Genomic DNA, 21,405 nt, shown 5'->3' on the forward strand with positions numbered 1-21,405 from the left:
GTTATGATCCGGCAACCTCGGAGTGAAAATAGTCGAGACACTTCTGAGTGATGATCGTAGTTTGAGGAGTTAATGTATTCACTATATGTTAATGATTTGTTCCGGTTCTCTATTAAAAGGAGGCCTTAATATCCCTTAGTTTCCAATAGGACCCCGCTGCCACGGGAGGGTAGGACAAAAGATGGCATGCAAGTTCTTTCCATAAGCACGTATGACTATTTAAGGAGTACATGCCTACATTATATTTATGAATTGGAGCTAGTGCCGTATCGCCCTAGGTTATGACTATTATATGATGAATATCGTCCAACGAAAATCACCAATCCAATGCCTACGAATTTCTCTCATATCGTTCTTGCTAAGTTACTACTACTACTGTTGTTGTTATACTTGCTACAAAATCATTGCTATCACTGTTACTGTTACTATTGCTATTGCTACTATTATCAAAACTATCATACTACTTCGCTACATATCACTTTGTTGCAGATAATTAATCTCCAGGTGTGGTTGAATTGACAACTCAGTAGCTCCCCTTGTGTCGAATCAATAAATTTGGGTTGAATACACTACCCTCGGAAACTGTTGCGATCCCCTATACTCGTGGGTTATCTGGATTCCCAAGGCACCCAAGGGCAATATTCAAGGAAGACCCAAGCGTATAAGCTTGGGGATGTCCCGAAAGGCATCCCCTCTTTCGTCCTCAATACTATCGGTAACCTCACTTGGAGCTACATTAAGCCCTTTCTCTATGTTTTATGGATGATATTTGTTCTAAAAATATGCTTTGAGTACTAGCAATCATAGAAGAATGAATGATAATTGAGTATGTGGAGCTCTTACTTAGACTTTGTTGAAGATAAGTTGAATTGCAATTGTTTGGTGACTAAGGACATAGGTTGTTAAGTTTCAAGAGAATGCATTGTTTGAACCATAACATGTGAATTGATTGCTACTTTACCTTGATAATTTTTATAAGAAAGAGTTGTTATGATGCTAGGAAAAGTGATTGAAATTATCATTGATCAAACTTATGCACTATGCTAGCATTCACACTTCATAAATTATTTCTTTTATCATTTACCTACTCGAGAACGAGCAGGAATTAAGCTTGGGGATGTTGATACGTCTCCAACGTATCTATAATTTATGAAGTATTCATGCATGTTTATTATAAGTTTTGTACGATTTTGGTGCACTTTTATATGGCTTTTATATGACTTTCATGGACTAACCTATTGACCTAGTGCCCAGTGCCAGTTGTTGTTTTCTACTTGTTTTTTGTTTCCAGAAAATCCATATCAAACGAAGTCCAAATGCAGCGGAACTTTTTGAATATTTTTTCTAAAAGGAAAGGGACCCAGGAAATTCGGGAGAGTATCAGAAGACCCGCAGGGGCACCATAAGCCACCAGGGCACGCCCTGGTGCCTTGTGGGCCCCAGTGGCACCTCTACATGTGATTCCAGCGCAAAAATTCATATAAATACAGAAAACCCCAGAACTTCGACCTCTCCTCCGCAAGCCTCTGTATCAAGGAGATCCATCTGGAGCTCTCTTTTGGCACCCTGCCGGATGGGGAAATTATCACTGGAGGCCATCTTCATCATCCCGGCGGACTCCATGACGAGGAGGGAGTAGTTCACCCTCAAGGTTGAGGGTATGTACTAGTAGCTATGTGTTTGATCTCTCTCTTTTCCTCTCTCTCGTGTTCTTGATTTGGCACGATCTTTGATGTACCACGAGCTTTGTTAATATAGTTGGATCATATGGTGTTTCTCCCTCTCTATCTTGTTGTGATGAATTGATTTTTTACCATTGAGGTTTCACTATAATCAGATTGAATACTTTTATGGATTGGAGAACACTTGATGTATGTCTTGCACGTGGATACCCGTGGTGACAATGGGGTGTTCTATTGATTCACTCGATGTATGTTTTGGCACTCAACTCGTAGATTTCCAAGGTGACATTGGGTAATTTATGCATAGGGGGTTGATGCACGCTTTCATCATACTTTCTTCGTTTGATAAGAACTTTGATGTGATTCTTTGTCGCACATTAAGGGATTGTTATATGATTCAATTATGTTAGCACTGTTGAGAGATTGCACCAGTGAAAGTATGAACCCTAGGCCTTGTTATCAAGCATTGCAATACCGTTTGTGCTCCGTTTTATCACTTGCTATCTTACTGTTTTTATATTTTTCATATTACAAATACCTATATCTACTATACATACTACACTTGTATCACCATCTCGTCGCCGAACTAGTGCACCTATACAATTTCACATTGTATTTGGTGTATTGGGGACACAAGAGATTTTTGTATTTGATTGCAAGGTTATTTGAGAGAGACCATCTTCATCCTATGCCTCCCACGGATTGATAAATCTTAGGCCATCCACTTGTGAGAAAATTGCTACTGTCCTACAAAACTCTGCGCTTGGAGGCCTAACACGAGTCTACAAGAATAATTGTGTAGTAGACATCAGAGGGCAAGAGCAAGAGGATTGATAAATTTTAGGCCATCCACTTATGGAAAAATTGCTATTGTCCTACAAAACTTTGCGCTTGGAGGCCTAACACGAGTCTACAAGAATAATTGTGTAGTAGACATCAAAGGGCAAGAGCAAAAGACAACCGTCACGCCTCTCGAAAATCACTACGACTGATATCTATGCTTGTGCTAAAATTACGACATAAGTTCAGTAGCTCCTAAATACAAAAAAAAGAGTGTGTCCATCCTTTGGGGGTGAGCCTTGGATTTAGAACATTAAATAAGAGAAGTGGTTTACTTATTCAGAGTTAACAAAATCACAAAATAGTATATCTAAATTAATTATTTAATTAATGCAATATGATGTTGATGCTATGATTATGTGATGCATATGACGCACAAATAATATAATGTGCAAATATATCTAGTGTTTTATTCTTGGGTTGTTACCCCCACCCTCGAACATGAACTCGTGGATACCACCCAACACCCCAAATCCTGCCCCAGCCCTCGTCAACATCTCCAAAATATACTGTCATGTCTACCTCTCTCGCATGCAAATGGAAAATAGCAGATCCAACACACCGCGGGGATGTAGCTGTGGATTTTGAGAAGCTTACGTGTTGTTTTGCAACCTCGATTCCATGGTTTTGCATGCCGAGTACCGACTTGTGATCGCGTGCGCCAAATATGCTTAGCCCCATGCTTCTCCTCCGCTCTGGCCTCCTGCGGATGGCGCACATACCCAACTTCTCCCTCCGCTCCTCCGTCGCTCTAGCCCATGGGAGGATGGCTCACTAGCCCCGTCTTCAGCCTTACTCCTCAGCTTAGAGCGCGCGGCACGGTTAACCGTCACGCCTCCTGAAAATCATCACCCCCCACCCCTGTGTGCGTGGACGGGGTGGAGTGAGACGCTGCTCTGACATGATTTCATATCAAACGGTTGTAATTATTGGTGTACGCCGGGAAGTGCCAATTAGTGCACCTGCACTAATTAGCATTTTGGAAAGGAAAAAAATACTTTTGTTCGCTCAGAGAAACAAATAACTCCGAGAAACTCGACCCTGCCTTAACCATAGCCTGTACAGATCGCAACGCCAACCGCCGACCCGAGAGGCCGATCTCCGCCTCCCCCTAAACCGAAAGAAAAACAATGTCCGCCATGCCGCGCCTGGAGACGCAGACGAAGCCCGGCGTCCCTTCGGTAGCTGGCTGCGGCGCGGCCGCCTCCCGCGGCCGACGTCGCCACCGATCTCCTAGTCCCCCTCTCCATCGCCACAACGAAGCTGATGGCGCAGACCATGGGGTATCAAATTTAAGCGAATCGGAGGGTTCCATGACCGACAGCAGGCACCGACGCCGCCGTAAGGGTCGTGGACGCAGCAGAAGTGGCAAGAGAAGCCGCTGCCGTCGCGGTCGATCGCGTGGCAGCAGTAGCGATAGCGATGTTGACTCGGAGACCTCCTGCGAGAGCAGGAAGAGATCAAGGAGAAGCAGTCACAATCGCTCGAGTGGGAAGAAAAGCAAGGGATCCGATTTCTGCGGCTCCGGTAAACACGATCGCGCCGCCAAGGGCAATGTCAAGGCCGGCGATGAGAAGAAGGACGCGATCGAGTTTAAGAATATGTCCGCGTCGACGAAGCAGTAGCCGGCTCCGGACGACGGCCCGGGGCCGCTGGTCGGGCCACTGCCGCTGCCGCTGCCCCACGTCGATGTCCAGGTCAAGTACGGCGGCGCGCTCCGGCCGGGGGAGGGCGACGCCATGGCGCAGTTCGTGCAGCAGGGGAAGCGGATCCCGCGGCGCGGCGAGGTGGGCCTGTCCGCCGAGGAGATCCAGAGGTTCGAGGAGGCCGGGTACGTGATGAGCGGGAGCAGGCACTCGAGGATCACCGCCGTGCGCCTCCGGAAGGAGAACCAGGTGTACAGCGCCGAGGAGAAGCGCGCGCTCGCGACCTTCAACTACGAGCAGAGGGCGATGCGGGAGAGCAAGGTCAGGGACGATCTCAGGCGCCTCGTGGACAGGACGCTCGGCAAACTCGCCGAGACAGAGCATGACCCGTTCGCCATGCCTCCTTCACGTTAGGTAGCGATCGAGTAGCAACAATTTGATTGACTTCAATCAATCAAATTCAAAAATAATGACAGTTTGATTGGCTTCGCTGCACATCTTGCCCTCAAACGTAGTATCTGTAAAGTCTGCATTATGTCATCCATACTTTCAGTGTCTGCATAAATCATCGTCAGGTATTGAGCATCTTAACTGTCCCTGTTTCATTGTTTGGTACATATAGCCTCACGTTCGTTGGTTGGTGAATTAGTAGCATTTTGTGCTTGGCCTTCAGTACATGCAACATTCAGGTCAGAATCAGCACGTGATGTTTCTAGACCTACGTATTGAAGCATTACTGCACAAATGCTTCTTTACATTCATCACTCGATTCCTGTCAAAAGTTATCAGTCCAGCCGTCCAGGAGATATGAGATTTGTCAAAAGTTACCCATGGTTGCACTGAAGAAAGCTACGAAAGGATCGGAAATATGTTGGCTCTTGCTTTATTATGACAAGTTCTCTGTGAGTCTTTTGTTTCTGACAGATGTCTGTATTTGGGCTTCTATTAGCTTCCAGCTGGATGGCCCAGCGTACATGAACTTTATGCCGCATCTAGCTGCATGTCTTCTAGTTCTAGCTGGGCTACACGGTGTACAAAATTCGTGTCAAATGCATGCCTGAAATCGTAAATTTCAAACGATCGCTTCTTCATCTTAGAAGAGGACGGTTGCTATCATATCCTTCAAAGGTTAACTAACGGTGATATCGCTCAATCGATGGACGACAAGTCTGTTCAACCCCGCCAACTGCATGTATACATCACAGTCGTCCATCTCAGTGAGTCACGACCGATGTTGGACACCTCAGTAGCACAAACCATGACTCCGAGGCAGTCCCTATTACCCTCCCCAGCCAGTGAACGACGGGGCTCTGTCAGATTTGGGGAAGGTGTTGGTGATGACAGACATTGCACCTGCGGAGGCACACACACTTATCAATGGGCTAGCACTCAGAGCATCTACAGCCGGACTTAAACGAATCTAACCCCCTAAACGCTCGCGGGCCTGCCCGGTTAGTGACTGGAATGTTCATTTTAAGCCCCTACTAATCCGTACATGCAACCACGGTCCTCATATTCTTCATCATATATCCGGTTATTTGCAGGTGATTGATGAAGATGAAGAAAGAAAGAAAAGAATGAATAAAGAAAAAGAAAAGGATGGTCAAGGATGGGCCGCGTCCTACATAGCGGACAGGCCGGGCGCGTTCGCGAGCCCTTATGTTCTCTCTACATTTATCCTCAACTAGATGACCCGTTGCGCCAATGGCGCAAAGGCCGAGAGCAATGCAAGTATTGAAAGAGTGTACATAAATATATTTAAGGACTGATTGGAACACATGGATTATTCATGATACATAGTGTTGTAAGAAGCTTACGATAGATTATTTACAATGCTATTAGGAAGGAAGGTTGATAGGCAGAGATACATCTTGTGCTCACTAATTTAGTCTCAGAAGAGTAAAGTAAATGAATGTATGTTCATAGAGAAGGTACTGAAAAGAAGAACCACAGTGGGCAAAAGCAAAGATGCAACATAGATAAATAAGCTCAACGCATCAACATGGATTTCATACTTATACATGACCATAGTGCAGTTCAAAAAGGAAAAAAAATCTAAGGCAAAGCTATAAACAAAGAGCTTCGCATCTTATTCAGCCAGCATAGGAGAATAAACACAACAGCCACAGAACCAAGTCGTAATGGTGAAGCTATACATATACAGCTTCACATGGCATCAGACAGCTTAGCAGGCTGAATATGATGCTCATGGGGATCGGACATAGTGACCGTAGTCGTCGTCCATGTCTTGATGACAATCATCAGCTGAATCTTCATCAGAATGCCCCTATAGAATGGATCAGGCACTTCATCATCTGAGTACATGCCTTTTTCCTCTAGGAACTGAGATGTTGTGGTTGCAGTGTTTTGAAGTGCGACCACTACATCGTGAATCTCCATGAGAGCCTGCTTCAGATTAGAAACAGACATTGAGGCAGCAGGGTCCAAGGCTAATGCCAGCAAGGCCATGAATTTTGTTTGATGTAGCACACACTTCCTCCACATAGTTGTATGCTTCTTTAGTTATCTTGTAGCTTATTTACATTGTTTTTAACAAGCAAGACACATAGGTAGAGATGCATCATATAGACACCTTTGAATTTGCTATATATAATTGGTAGTGTCATGACGAATATGTAGTAGTACCAATACAACTGAGGGGATACATCAATATTAGTAAGTCCCTGATTACATTTAGTATACGCGGCAATGAAAAGATGCGTATAACATAGATGCTTACTATAGTCTAAGGCCCGTGCATGTCTTAATCTTCAGAGCAAGAACAAAAGGGTTAAGAAATCACTAAAACTAAATCTGGACTACGCTGCAGATGAAACAATGGTATTTGCTTTAGTGGTCACATAGGCATGGCAGTTAGGTTAGATGCAGCAAAGGTAATTAGAATTTAGAAACAGTCTTTCATTCTTTCTAGGCGTTGTTCTACTTACCATAAACAAAAAGGTTGGAAATATAGATTGATTACATAGGCAAGCAGTGAGCTGGCGCTGACGGGTACCCTCCTTAGCTACAGCTGCAATCACCACAAAGTGGGGCTTCATGAGGGCAAATGTTCTCCTTAAAACCCGGTACCAAAGCTCTAAGGAAGACTGCTTTGCACCCTGTCAGCACCATCTGAGGTGGTGGATCTGTAAGAGAATCAACAATATGACAGGAAATGCTATCAATTGCAAGATCAACATATGTCTTAATTTGCTTACGATCTAATAGAGTAATCAAATAAAATCTCAGGTAACCACCTACAGAAAACAAAGGGCATTTAAATCCTGAAACCTGAAGATGTTAGATATACATGGTGTTCTGCCACATATACCATGAAGGAAAATAATAGCACAGAAGTAGAAGTTATATTCTAATGCAATACATGTACTTTATGTGTCCTGAAAATATAAATAGAAAAACAACATGGCTGAGAAATATACACCGTGCACGTTCAGATATTCATGCTTAAAGGAAGTGCAAGGTATACTATGGAATCACACAGCCTAAATCCATCTTCGTCTAGAAGACTGCATCAATAACCATACATCAAGAAATTAATGGAAAGGGGGGTTTGCCCGGACGACAAAAAATTGTGTGACAGGCGGCATTGAGTTTTTATATTTCCAAGCCAAAATATATTACAAACAAAAACATTAGAGACAATCGCCATGAAGAACTAAGCATCTATATGGAGTGGGGTGAGAGATGGACCCTTCAACATTTCATTGCCCACAGTTATCCCTGAATGACATGCATTCATTCTTCATCCTGGAAGCACCGCTGCTGCACCAAGTTGTCAAACGTCAATGATAAATCAAATACATATTTATAAATAAGACTGTTTAGATATGTTGATCCGGCAAAATAATTAAATGGATGGTCATTATTAGGAATGCTTCTTGGGGCCTGCTAATGAATGGAAAGCTATAGTACATAGGAGTCTAAATGCTACAAAAGATTCTTTCTCTGGGAACATCAGATTGCCACAAATGTATACTTTTTTCCTTCAGCCTGCTTATGTTCTGGTATTCATGACAAGCAAGTGACCTGCATTTTCACCCCTAGTGTGGTACCATTTTTTATCAGCTATATTAAAAATGAACTATGTGGTTAGGCTCATGATTGCCAAGAACAATTACTACCTTGCTAGTGTGACTATCGACCTATGACAGACCAAACTATACTTTAGTTGTTTCTGTTTATCTAGGAACTTTAGGTATTGCATTTGCGATAGACAGGTATTAATAACCACATAAGATTGACAAACAAATATAATATCTTGGCTGTATCATACATTTTAAAGGTTAGGTACCTAGCAGCATTCTAATGGGGAGTGCTGATTTTGATCCATTATCAGGTGATTCAAGAGATTCCTAAAGAACCAAGACCATACAGTTTGAGACCAACAAAGCAGTACAAAAGAACAAACAGAAGGTACCTCTCGTGGTAATGTCTTGGTATGCCGTCGATTGGTGGCACTCGAGTTCGAACAATTCCATCTCTCTGCATAATTGAATACATCATTTCAGCTAAACTGAGCATGTTTCAGAAGCCCAGGATGCTGTCACCAAGAGCATCCTTTTGCAGTTCACGTCATCGACAAAATATCAATATTCCTTTCTCTTTCAATGTATCGTCAGGTAACCTATCTTATTTCCCCAAACTAAGATTGTCTGACTACCTTGCTATCGCCTACTAAAGGCACTGTTATGTGGATTTAAACGAACTGCCTGCAGTACATAAAAGTTATATCAACTCACATACAAAAAAACTTAAATATCTATTTCATGAATACATTAATATTTCCCTGAAGTAAAAAACCTAAATAACCAGTTCTAAATTTAGCTGAAACTTAAACTGAGTTACTGAGTCACTCATTGTTCTGTTCATAGCTTTTAAACCACTTAACCGATCTCAGTAAATAAACTATTTTAAGATACCCATAGAGAATTTCCTACAACTTTATTTAAGGTGATTGGGACTGAAACTGTCTCTAACTTGGTTGAACATAGGTAAATAGATCTTCTCACAGCCTCGCTATTACTAAACAGTAGCACCTTTTCTGGCCTAACTCCTAAACTACCAATCAAATTTCAGTGAAACCAGCACCATTGGAAACATAAAAACAAGAGCTACAACTGTTGTTTTAGGAGTAAATTGAAATTCCGCACAGATTATGCCCATAATTTAAAAGAAACTTAGTGCTAAAATATACTACCTAGCAGCTACGAATCTGAATATAATTCTGCCTTATCTCAGCACCTGCTTGTGTTTGCCACAGGAGAAAAGAAACAAAATACGGACATCATCTGCAGCTTGCTGTGAGCAGATGCCAACTCCAACGGGGCTGAACCCGGGCTTCGTCTTCCTCCTTGCTGGTCTGTGATGCAAGCTTACATAGGCAAGCATCTAAGTGTTACAAATATACTTGTGTATTTCTACAGGGAGGCAGACCTAAAGTTTTTGTAGACATGCACATAATTAAGGGAGGTTTATGGCTGATTCAGTTCAAGCAAGTCGCCTTTTTCCATACTTGTTTAGAAGTGTAAATACTTGTTTAAACGTTACTACAATCCTCAGGGGAAATTAGCTATGCAAACCAAAAAGATGACAAATTTAGAAGTTTGTAGTTATTACCAAAGCAATCACCAGAAAGATCAATTTGTATGTACTGACAATTTTAGAAGTGTGTAGTTATCCTTACTCGGATGTACAGACAAGAACAACTGAAAGGCATCGCTATCCCATGAGAACCAATCAGTGTGCTTTGTATGATAAAAATGAAAGACTGCAACTTTCATGACTAATGTCCGATATGACAAAAACCAGTCTGGAATTTGGTTGTTCGTGGGCTCCCCTGTTTTTTTGTCGACCTCAGCCACGGATCAGTCCCCACGACACACCCCATGGCACAGAGATGATACCTGCATATGGCAAAGCGAACGAATCAGCACATGGCATAGGCTAGTAGCTGCAAAAGCCAATTGCTAAAGGAACCCACATTGGGCTCCCCTGATGTGCAGCTTCACTACCTGGTGCAGTCCATTACTGATGTTTGCCGCATTTCTTATAAAAGCATCTTGGATGAAAAATCCACTGGTTTGAGCGCATCTACAAAGAGAAACACAATAATAAAATAACCATGAGTGGATGGTGTGGGCTAGTTCTAGTTTCTTGATCAAACTAAGATAACGGTGATGGAATCATACCTCTTATTCTGCTATGATAACATATACGCTAGATCAGTTGTTAGAATCCACACGTAAAACATCATGGAAGTTTCTTCAATATGCAAGTAGTTGGTTTGGCCTGGTACAGAAAAGTCTTTCGATTTGTGTCGTGCTCCTAAGAAAAGACAGAATATGATTAAGCATATAACAAAGTCCTATGTATTTATTTTTTTTGTGGACAAGTACTCTACTTATTCACTGACTCAAAAAATAGGACAGTATGCTTCTCAACATTTCCTTGTGTAAAGCAAAACTAACCAAATCCTCTTTTTACTTTCTTAATTGACTACAAATTCAAATGGTACATTTAAAATGTTGTTGAACCATTTCCTTTTGGCAGGCGTATGCTGAAAAAAAGTATTTGAATGTATATTTTTTGTGCACACTAATCACCACTCAGAGAATATGTTAAAAAGGCCCATATAAATTAGGGAAATTGGGACATGGTACACCAAGTAACTGCCCAGTTCTTGCTGCTTGACCTCACTCACAGGTCATACAATAAGGGAAATAAGTAGATACAGTCAAACACTACTCCTTAACCACCATATTTCACTTTGCTTAAGATTTATAATTAAGTAGAATAAACTTACAGCAAAGCAACATATCAATGAAGCTAATTAGAGCCTCTTCTTGGTAGTGGCCCATAGTCACTCATGGCATTATCATGTGATCATGTACGGAAACCCACATCCGAATAGAACAAAAAAAATCCTCCACCACCAGAGGAACCAAACCTATGAATGTATTAACAAAGAATAGGTACACATCAGATTGACCTCAAACTTTAGCTCAAAGCAAACACGACATAAAACGCAATAAAACATGGAGGCATCGTCCAATGGTCACTCATGGCATGATCACGTCTACAGAATTCCACATCCAAACAGCAGAAAAAAACATCCACATCCAGAAAGCCCAAATCTATGAATGAAGTCACACTGAATTATAGATCAGATCAACCTCAAACTTTGTCTCACAGCCTAAAGCACATTAAAACATGGTTGCATCATCCAGGCAAGCCATCTGATGGAACATGGGAAGACCTCCACATCCAAAAGAGTAATTAGCTATGAGGAAAGGGGATTGAGCTGACCTGGGTCATGGGTGCAGAGGGACTGAGAAGGTGTTGATAACCTGTTGATCCTGCAAGATGTGTGGGAATCCCACAAGAATCAAATGCCACAGGGATCTCCTCCTACTGGATCCAGTGCCAGCAAATCCCTGAGATGATGAACACCATAGGGATAGTAGGCAAAGGGAAATACAGAACAGATTAAGCGGCCGGTGTTACATGTTTACAAACAGATTGAAGAACAGGGAAATACAACAATGGCGCTATATCTCAGCAGCGCGTGACGTAGTAGTGTCGCCGCCGGCGACGGCCTCCCTTGTTTCCATCAGGTCGTCGATAAGCCTGCACAGATCACAGGACGACGACCCGCCTTTCGACACGGCCGCACGAGCCTTCACTGGGAGCTCCTGCGCTCGGTCCCTCGCCGTCTCCCCCGTTCCGCCTGGTTCCAAGAACCTCGCCACCACCTCGGCCGGCACCATCTCCTTCTCCTCCTTCGTGCTCCGCGCCCCGCCCCACACCTTCTCGCCGATCTTGAGAACGTCTGTGACCAGCCTCTCCTCGATGAACTGGTCGAACACCATCGGCCATGTCTGCATCGGCGCGCCGGCCGCCGCCGCCGCCTCCAGCAGCGAGCTCGACCCACAGTGCGCCAAATTTCCCGAAGATATAAGATGCTAATATAAGATGGAAGCATCCAAGCAAAACTTTCATTCACCAAATGAAGTGTCTTAACTTTGGTTGCTCAGGCAAAATTTCTTGTCAGCTGTTGCATGTTCAACTGGTGTCACCAACCTTGCATATTCGTTGTCCTTTATGTTTTGCCCAGAATGCTCAATTCCATTATTGCATGATGCCACAGCTGAAGAGCTTGGCATTCTTGCGACCGTCTTACCGCCTCTGTTTACAAGCCAAGAAATATTAGGAAAGAAAATTGATAAGGCACAAAAGCAAATCTTATTTATTTGTGTCACATTTGTAGGATTAAGGTTGACATATGACTACCCTTGTCTAAATTAGAGTTGCACATGCCCAACTCCATATTATTTCCGTTACAGCTATTTACACACATAACTGAACTCGCACTCAAATGCACTGGTTTGGTGGCATGGTGTAGTGTAACAAGCAGTCGCTCAATCGTAATATTCATAGTAGCTTGGATGTGAAATTGGATACATCATTAGATTCTTCTCAAAGCAAAATTTTGAGTAATGCTACTCATATCCTAGCTAATCAAATTAGGAATGGAGATCGGTGCTACAAGGATTCCTAAATGAATCCTAGTCTCATGAAACACCTGTTATCTTCATGAAACACATGTTATCTTTAAAACCATGATACTTGGCCACAGGGAACCAAAGCAACGATCCAAAGGAAATAAAATTATGTAATCTGAAGCCAATATCAGAATGTAACATACTCATAAGCTGCCTGAATCGTTCTTGAATCTCATTCACCTTTCTACACTCTTGAATCAACATCCAACCATTTTGATCACAAATCCCAACCTCACGCCACATATCAAACTAAAAACTGCAGACATATGTTTGCTAAGGAAACTGAGATTTACATAAAGCTCAGACTTTACTAAGAATTTCAAAAAGATCTCTTCTCTTTGTTGTCATTCCTCCTAAATTCAGAATGCATGGGTCATAGAAGAACACTCATCCTTTTAGCACAAACTCATGGGAAAAACTGGATGTGGCTTGAGGAGATGCCTCACCTTGAACCGGCGCACAGATCGCCACCGCCTAGCACGAGTGCCTTGTCCAGGGAGGAGGCCTGAGCCTCTGACGATGACATCGCCAAGCAGTCGCTCAATCATAATATTCATAGTAGCTTGGATGTGAAATTGGATACATCATTAGATTCTTCTCAAAGCAAAATTTTGAGTAATGCTACTCATATCCTAGTAAAAGTTAATAAAATAAGCAAATGTAAAAGCAGCAAATTATTCTTCATATGAGCTATAATAGGAAATCGTAATTACAGTAAAGTTTCATAACACGTTGCAGCCCAGATATATTGTTACTATGCTTTTCACACCGCATGGCTTCCTCGACCACCTTATTTGTTGATACTAAGAAATGTAAGAAGAAGCTAGAGTAGTGAAGGTTTAGATGTTGTACTGGTCAGCGAATCTACACTACACTATTTGGAAGAGAGTCGGACGGATCCAGCCATTTCTGACCAGAGACGCACCAAAGTCTGACCTAACAACCCCTCTTTTCTTCTCTCGCCTCCTCACATATTAAAAATATTGCGTATTAAATTTCTTTAGAAAAGGAAAGCTCCATGAGAATTGAATAACTTGGAATACATAAGCGACAATTAAATGCGGCATTCAACCAAGGCAAAAAATTAATGTTTTGTATGCCTTCTTTTTACTGTCGGCAAAGCCGAGAACACATCCCCAGTCACCACGGACAAAATAAAACAAGACACATTACTGAGATTAAACACCATGGCAGAGTACCATTCAGTCTTATGTGGGATTTATGCAAGTGTGCTACTGTAGTAAGAAAATAAATAAAGAGATTAATATGCAAATTGGCCTATAGTTTAAAGAATCAAACTCAAAACATAACTTCCAACCATATCTTCAGTGAAGAAATTTAACTTGAGCATAAGAGGGGAATTTATTGCTACACCTATATTCTTTTGATCCTTGCACAGTTAGTGCAGGACAGTCACTGCTTTGATTTCTTCCCTGGCCCAACTCGCTTTGAACCACCGGAGTTTCTTAATTTCAAGATGTGTATATAGACAATTTGAATGACTATATGAATTGGAAGTACATAGATAAACATATAAGAGAAGATGCAGCACCAGCACCTGTTGTTCTTGGGCGTCTGAATCTGATCATCCTTTTCTTCAGCATCAAGCGAAGAAGCATCAGCCTGAGCATCAGGGGTGGCCTGAATCGCAAAACAAAACGGATCAGAATGCAAAGATGTGTATATACAGCTAGGCTGCTGGAGCACAGGTTTACTCTGGTGCAGCAGTTTTGTTGGCCTCACCTGCTTTGTCAAAACCTAAGAAAAAAAAACCAAATCTTCTCTTCTAACTTCAAGTCGCCAATAAGAGAGGAAGCAGTTGGTACAGAATAACTGCTGCAACTACGAAAAGAAAAACTGGAAATTTTACTTATGCACAGTATAGTGCCTAGCCATCAATTGAATATAGGTGTAGTACAACAGCTCTTACAGACATTAGCACAAACAATTTGCAGGCAAACTTATACCTGGCAGAACACAACCTAAGAGAAGGCAAAATTCCACCCCATAAACATAGGCAGAATGCATATGTAAGTGCAAATCGCCATGGTTATTGGTCTATCAACCAACAACAGTTCAGAGAGACAAATGCTAGCAAGGGATTGCCTAGAATTTTCCCATATGCTCTTTTTTTTGTCCAAATAACTTCATATTTGGTGCTAAAGTTACTAATTCGTCTTGGAAGAAGGAATCCATCATGAGATGGAAAGGAGAGAATAAAATCACTGACTATCAACTGAGAGAGGGGAGAAAGGGAGTCGAGCTTACCTCGATGTTGTGTATCGTGGCGTCGAGCAAGAGTCGCTGGTGGTGCCGTCATGGAAGGAGGTGCTCCATCGACGAGCCACCACTGGTGCCATGGCATCAGAAGAGGTGCAGCCAGGGATGAGACGAGGATACACCGCTAGACTCCTTCTTCCTCTTCCCCTGTGAGATCCTTCTTTCACTCCCTCGATTCACATCTTCCCCTGCTCCCTCTCACTTGCTGCCCTCCATCCTCGGCGGATCCACGGAGCTGGAAGCTGGTGGGGCGAGGTGGCCGAAGGAGGAGGCGTGTGGATCTGGGCCGGCCGGATCAGCAACCCCGGCTCCTCCTGTTGAGCACGGAGGTCCTCATTTTCTCTTTCTCCCGCAGGGACCGATCCATGGCTGGATCGATTCGAGCGTCGCCCTTCCCTTGCAGGTCGCTGCCGCGCCCGCACGCCTCGGGTCCGGTGTGATCCGGGATGACGAGGGGGGATGGGATGCGTGAGGGGAAGGTCGCCGCTGCGCCACCATCTCCCCCCTCCTCCTCCGCCACCAGAGGGCGCCGCCGCCACCATCTCCCCCCTCCTCCTCCGCCACCAGAGGGCGCCGCCGCCACCATTGTCGAGGGAGTGGAGGGGATGAGGAGATTGGGAAGGCGGCTGTAGGGGGAAAAGATTTAGGGTTGGAGACTGAGGGAACGGGAGGAGAAAGCGGACGGGCGCGGGGCTCACCACGGCGCAGTGGTTTTTCCCTTCACGTGGTGCGCTGCACCCTCACGCGCGGGCGCGGTGTGGTGGTTTTTTCGCGGTGCGGTGCGTTTTTACGCCTCGCGTGTTACGGTGCGCTCGAGCGATGGTTGTGACTACCACCCCTTTCATCCTTTATAAGTTAGATATAAAGGTTTGCGGACAGCCCAGACGTATAGAGAATATATAAGGGGTCTGGTTGGGTCACTTTTTCTTTCTCTCTCATGTTCAGTCACCGAACAGACGCATCCACAAGTGTTTGAGGAAGATTTGATGATGCCGGCCGTAGATGCTTTTAAACACCACCACCAGGGCTTGTCGGTGAGACTAGGGACGCCAACAACTACAGTTGTCATCATGAGAGCTTTTCCTATTTTGACCCGTTGTTATCCCTTTTGGAAGAAGTAATATTTGTCATGTTTGCTAGACCTCTCCCCTCACTAAATCTCTAGAGTCCAGACCATATGAACGCCTTTGCCACCAACGTCTTCTTCGTTGCTGCAACACTATAGGGGGCCTTTTCCCACAACTTGGATATGTTGGCATTATGCTTTTGATATTCATACCTCGGAATTTTTTGATAAAGGAAAATTTTTATTGGTTTAAAAAGCAGCATCAAGATGATATATAACACAGTGAGCACGGACCCGGTCTCTGCATAGTTAGAATTCACACATCCAACATAACTCACACATACGTGAGAACACGCCAGCAACTAGCAAAGTCATATAAGACCAAAGCTATGCGTAGGCGAGGAAAAACCCGCAAAGCGATCAGATCTACGATCGGCAAATTACAACAATGACCATATGTGTATCAACCATCTCATGACACCACATGAATGACGAGGTTCTTCAACATTAATGTCTTCGAAAAGAGACCGACACTCGGGCGCCGCCATCACGGGATCCAACCACAAGGCCAGAATCTAGGTATTCACCATGAGGAATCAATCCAAGCATACCCAAACAATACCTTCAACAAAGTAAACATGAGGAAAACATCATCATCGCCAGATATAACCACTCGGGTCTAACCTAGGCTTTCGCCCTGGAGCTCGAGACCGGGTGCTCAAGTAGCAACACAATCGAAGTCGTTCATGTGTTGTCACCACCATTTTTCCGTCATCCCAGCAACTACATGTGATGCAATCACTGCCATTACACAACCATCCATCTGCGCCAAACCGTCATCCATAATTTGCATCTTACCCTCGTAGTCAACCATCGGGTCAAAAGAGATGAACCCTCCTGAATACCTTTTGATGACCACGGCCGTCGTGGAACCGTAGAAAGTCATTGCAGTACAATTTGTTTTTTTAGGTGTCGTTGCAGTACAATTTGTAGTCACCACCGTCTAGCTGATCGGATCAGAATCATCACCACCAAGCCGTGGACTAAAGCACCACCGGTCAGCCACCGCACGCGCGGAAGGCCAGGCCTCACTCTGTGCATTTAAAAACCGAACCGAAAATAAACCGAACCGAACCAATTTTATGGTTTTTGGTTTCGGTATGGTATGAACTTTTCATACCGATTTGAACTTGATTTTTATGGTATATACCAGAAAACCGAACGGTTAAACGAATAAACCAAAGTAAAAAATAAATTTATATTTCTTGAGATGAACAACCATACAAGTTATCATTTTTTTTGTACATGAGTCAAATGCACTACTAAGTACGTAATTTTTTTCTTGTAACATAGTCATTTTTCTATTTTTAAAATGCTAAGCACGTCCATAACCATCAACAGATGAATCAATGCATGCATATATACTTATATATATATATAGTCATATACTATTTGTGTAGAATAGTATGTGTTTTGAGTCATAAATTTGCTAATTATTATTACGTCATTTCCAAATTCGCGTCAACTTTGGTTTTTATGGTATATACCGAAACCAAACTGTATTTTAATTTCATACCATATTTATCGAAGTATTAATACCGTACAAACTGAAAAACCGTATAAATCGAATCATGTAAACCGAATAAACCAAACGCACAGGGTGAGCCAGGCCAGCACCTGGACGACGTGGTCCACATCCAGCAGAGAGCCCGACCCCTGGTGCCACGTCCAATCGAATTTGTAGAAGACCACTTAGGTCGCCACGCATCACCACCCAACCCTCCATGGCTCCACATACACGCCACCACACCCACCCATCAGCTCCAAGCAGCCGCCATGTGCCTCCGCCGGGAGTAGCTGCCATGCCACCACCCAGCCCTCCACGGCTCCACACCTGCCCCGCGCTACCTGACCTCCATGAGAGCAAGTCTAGTAGAGCCCTCAAACCCTTAAACCCCTAAAAATAACTGTCTTTTTTTACAATTTTCGTCGAAAAAAAACCGTAGACTAAAACCTCTCAACCCTCAAACCCTCAATTTTTTTTAAAGGTCCAACCCTCAAACGCTCTCCCAATCCTCAAAAGGGTTGGGGAGCAAAATCTACCCCAACCCTCATTTAGCGGTTATCCTCGCGCGGGAGGGAAAAATCCTCCCAACTCCCGCGCCCACGCCCGGGACCGCCGCTGCTAGTCGCCCCCGTCGCCGGCGGCCGCCCCATCGACCTCCCGCGCGCAACGACAACGTCGTTTATGGAAATATTCCGTTATAAGGGTTGGGTTTGAGGGTTCTAATCTTTGCCCCTGTTTTTCAACCCGTAAAAGTGCACAAAATAATTATTTTTGAACCCTTAAAACGCTAGTGAGGGTTTGAGGATTCTACTAGTAATGCTCTTAGTCCGGCGGCATCAGAGGGGAGGAGCGGCGGTACTGGTGGGGTTTGTGTGCCTCCCGTGCAGGGGCTGTTGCACCAATTAGGGATTCATATGTTGGATAGTGGTGGTATTCACAATAATCATAAACATAGTCTCTCGAGGATATGGAGTGCCCATTCTCCTGAGAAGCCGTCATCTTCAGGGCTTTGTTCGGTTTTCTTCCAGTTCGATATGTTACAACCAACTTATGTTTTTTCTCAAAAAAAAAAACCTTATGTTATAGCTTCTCATGGTATAAAGTGGTAGGTCCCTTGTGGTGCTCTGGCTGTCTGTGTTTGGTGCGGCAGCAAATGTTCTTCCCAATTTTATTAACCCTGTACAGACCCAATCATTTTTTTTCCTGTCTTCTCTTAATTATGTGGCGGGCTTATGATGAGACTACCTTATCAACCACTGTACATGTCCTTAGTGCAGAAATTATGAAGTTCCCAGCCAACAATGATAATCATATTCGACATATGTTAATTGTCCTGTACCACACCTACTGAAAATAAGATGAATTAGGGGCTGTTTGATTTCAGCCACACCTTGCCACGCGTAACCTTAGACAAGTTTGATCAAGTTAGATAGGTGTTTGGTTCTACCCACATCTAAGGCAAGGATTTTTTTATAAGCAGTGAACCCCACATGTCATAAACACAAAAAGTGTGGCAAGGTTCCCTTAGGCAAGCCAAAGTGTGACTAACAATTTAAGCAACTCAACTAAGGCAAGTGTGGCAAGTGTGACAAAAATCATGTGACAATATATGGCAAAGATAGTCACAATCCAAACAACCCCTTAATTTCATGACTTGTTGCCAGACTTCATATAGATTGACTTGAAACGAAACCAACTAAGTGATCAGAGAATCAAATGACAGTAGCTTCACAAGAAAGCTAAACACATCAAGGTTCACCACAGATACAACTATTAACCAAGCGTTTACGACGGAAGATTCAATATTTTCACTGTTAAAACTCGCCATTGTTGGCATGTTCAAAGGAAGCTTGGAGTTTGGAAACTTTTTGATGACGCAACAACCGGCTGAAGTTGGAGACGCCCTACTGCATCTCAAACCTCTTCGCAATTATCACGCTCATGTCAAGGTACCTCTGAGCGCAATTGGTCAGGCAGGTACTTTCACCGGAGCTGAACTTGCTTCCTGGAGTGCTGGTTATGCATTTGTCCCAGCACACATTCGTCAGCTTGGTTACCATCTCACTCATCATCATCTTGTGCTTCTCTTGCTGCAGAATTAAAGAAATTCACATGAGTCCTGTTTTACCCAGTTACAAAAGATAACCAACACAGCACACTAGAACAACTCAAAATCCTACATAGTTTTCATAGGTAGAATAAGTCATCAGCTGTAAAAGCATGAACATATAGTTGTGGGCTTGTATAGTGGCATGGGGCAAACTTACGGATGCTAAAAGAAAATGAAATGGACACGGATGAAAATCTCGAACGAGGGTATGTAGTTATAAAGCATGATCTACTGGACAAGCTCAGGAATTTGTGTTACTCTTATAAAAATCAAAAGTACTAGGAAGTAGATTACAGCACCAATTGCTACTTTGACACAAAGGATGATCGCCTTGCATATTTGGATGCAAACATGTGATCAATATGTGCAATGGGATTTTCCATTAACATGTGAAAGCTAACAAGAAACAATTAAGCATGCTAAGTGAAAATATAAGTTCTTACTTCAATGAGCCCCAGAACATATATGAACCGTAAAGGCTGACTTCCTCAGAACACATGTTAGCCTATTTATTTTATAGCCATAATACACTAAAAGCCAATAAATCATAGCAGTTGTGGTATCTGCAGCAATAAGAGGGCCAAAGATCAGACGATGACAAACAAATCCGAAAATAGTCTGGCACATAACGCAACAGTTCCTTGCAAACTAACAGCTTCACTAGCAAATAGTTCCAATGCACCGGGACCTTAACCGTTGAACTATTTTACCTCTGATTAACAATGCAAACCTGCATCTAGCTTCATAATACAAGCAGTTGCAACATAGCCGAACCGAACGATCCAAAACTTAACAAGCATCACCAATCGAATCATGAACACATCCTCAATCCAAATTTGACCACAGCCTTCCACCCACATCACACCGCCCGCATGCTTACTCTAAGAGAAATTTCAGATCCACTCCACCACCAATCCCACTGACAGAGACCAGAACCCGTACGAACTAACCCGCGTCCTCCTCCGCTGTCCACGGATCCGCAACACATACAAGAGAAAATACACAGATGCAGCAGACCCTAAGCAACCGGCGCCCGCGTTCAACAATTACATTACATACGCGCACGCCCAAATATACCACGAGTAGTAGCGACACACAAACCCCAAATACCAGATTGCAATCAACATAAACGAGCTCCCATCTTACCTCCAGGAACTGTTGCAGCTCGGGGGAGGCGTCCATGGCTGTTCTCGCCGACCCGCTCGTTCTAGAACCCTAAAACCCTTGTGATTTTTGCTTGGAGAAGGAGGAGAACTGCCGAATTGGGGGACCGGAGATGCGGCCGCCGGGTTATGTATGGAGCGGGTAAGGTTAGGCTGTCCTGGTTGGGTCGCACTTTGGGTAAACTTGGACCGGGAGTAAGGATCGGACTACATCTCGGGACTTCCATCAAACTGGGCCACCTTGCCCTGGATCGGGAGCAAGGATCCAGAAATTCCTATTTGCCGCTCGTTACCGCAAGTAGTCGACGCGGATAGGCCGGCCCGTTCAAACCTTTGTGCGAATCCGGTTTGGGGGGAAGGGGGAGGGGGGTTTGGGAGAGCCTCGCAATGATCAGCACCACTTGACGCGCTCTCAGTCATTCGCCACGTATCGCGCTCTGGGCGTTCCCTCCGGATTTTTTTTCCACAC

The 21,405-nt window shown here is 43.7% G+C and overlaps 2 protein-coding genes and 1 long non-coding RNA gene across 29 annotated transcripts; 1 reads left to right on the plus strand and 2 right to left on the minus strand.

The window, feature by feature from the left end:
* The first annotated feature begins 3,661 nt into the window (after nt 1–3,661).
* Nucleotides 3,662–4,767, plus strand: LOC123153291 (NKAP-like protein). The gene is made up of 2 exons (XM_044572482.1): nt 3,662–3,805; nt 4,148–4,767. Exons 1-2 carry the CDS (start codon nt 3,662–3,664, stop codon nt 4,580–4,582), a joined length of 579 nt encoding a protein of 192 aa, XP_044428417.1. The 3' UTR covers nt 4,583–4,767.
* Nucleotides 4,768–6,127: 1,360 nt separating this feature from the next.
* On the minus strand, nt 6,128–15,807 carry LOC123151964 (uncharacterized). Of its 27 annotated transcripts, none has more exons than XR_006475949.1 (11): nt 15,019–15,804; nt 14,309–14,391; nt 13,197–13,312; nt 11,495–12,373; nt 10,992–11,135; nt 10,378–10,513; nt 10,201–10,279; nt 8,607–10,092; nt 7,880–7,951; nt 7,117–7,314; nt 6,128–6,577 (listed from the first exon to the last, which is right to left on the minus strand). It is a non-coding gene; the product is annotated as an uncharacterized lncRNA (long non-coding RNA). The 27 variants fall into 27 exon arrangements; XR_006475947.1 differs by having other exon boundaries at nt 6,128–6,574; nt 15,019–15,803; XR_006475959.1 differs by having other exon boundaries at nt 6,128–7,314; nt 8,607–8,671; nt 9,431–10,092; nt 15,019–15,800.
* A 3,475-nt stretch (nt 15,808–19,282) lies between these two features.
* On the minus strand, nt 19,283–21,174 carry LOC123150015 (mitochondrial import inner membrane translocase subunit TIM8). Its single transcript, XM_044569815.1, has 2 exons — nt 20,920–21,174; nt 19,283–19,753 (listed from the first exon to the last, which is right to left on the minus strand). Exons 1-2 carry the CDS (start codon nt 20,953–20,955, stop codon nt 19,568–19,570), a joined length of 222 nt encoding a protein of 73 aa, XP_044425750.1. The 5' UTR covers nt 20,956–21,174; the 3' UTR covers nt 19,283–19,567.
* Nucleotides 21,175–21,405: the final 231 nt, after the last annotated feature.

The sequence above is a fragment of the Triticum aestivum genome, chromosome 7A, assembly GCF_018294505.1.
Source record: "Triticum aestivum cultivar Chinese Spring chromosome 7A, IWGSC CS RefSeq v2.1, whole genome shotgun sequence".
Lineage (NCBI taxonomy): Eukaryota > Viridiplantae > Streptophyta > Magnoliopsida > Poales > Poaceae > Triticum > Triticum aestivum.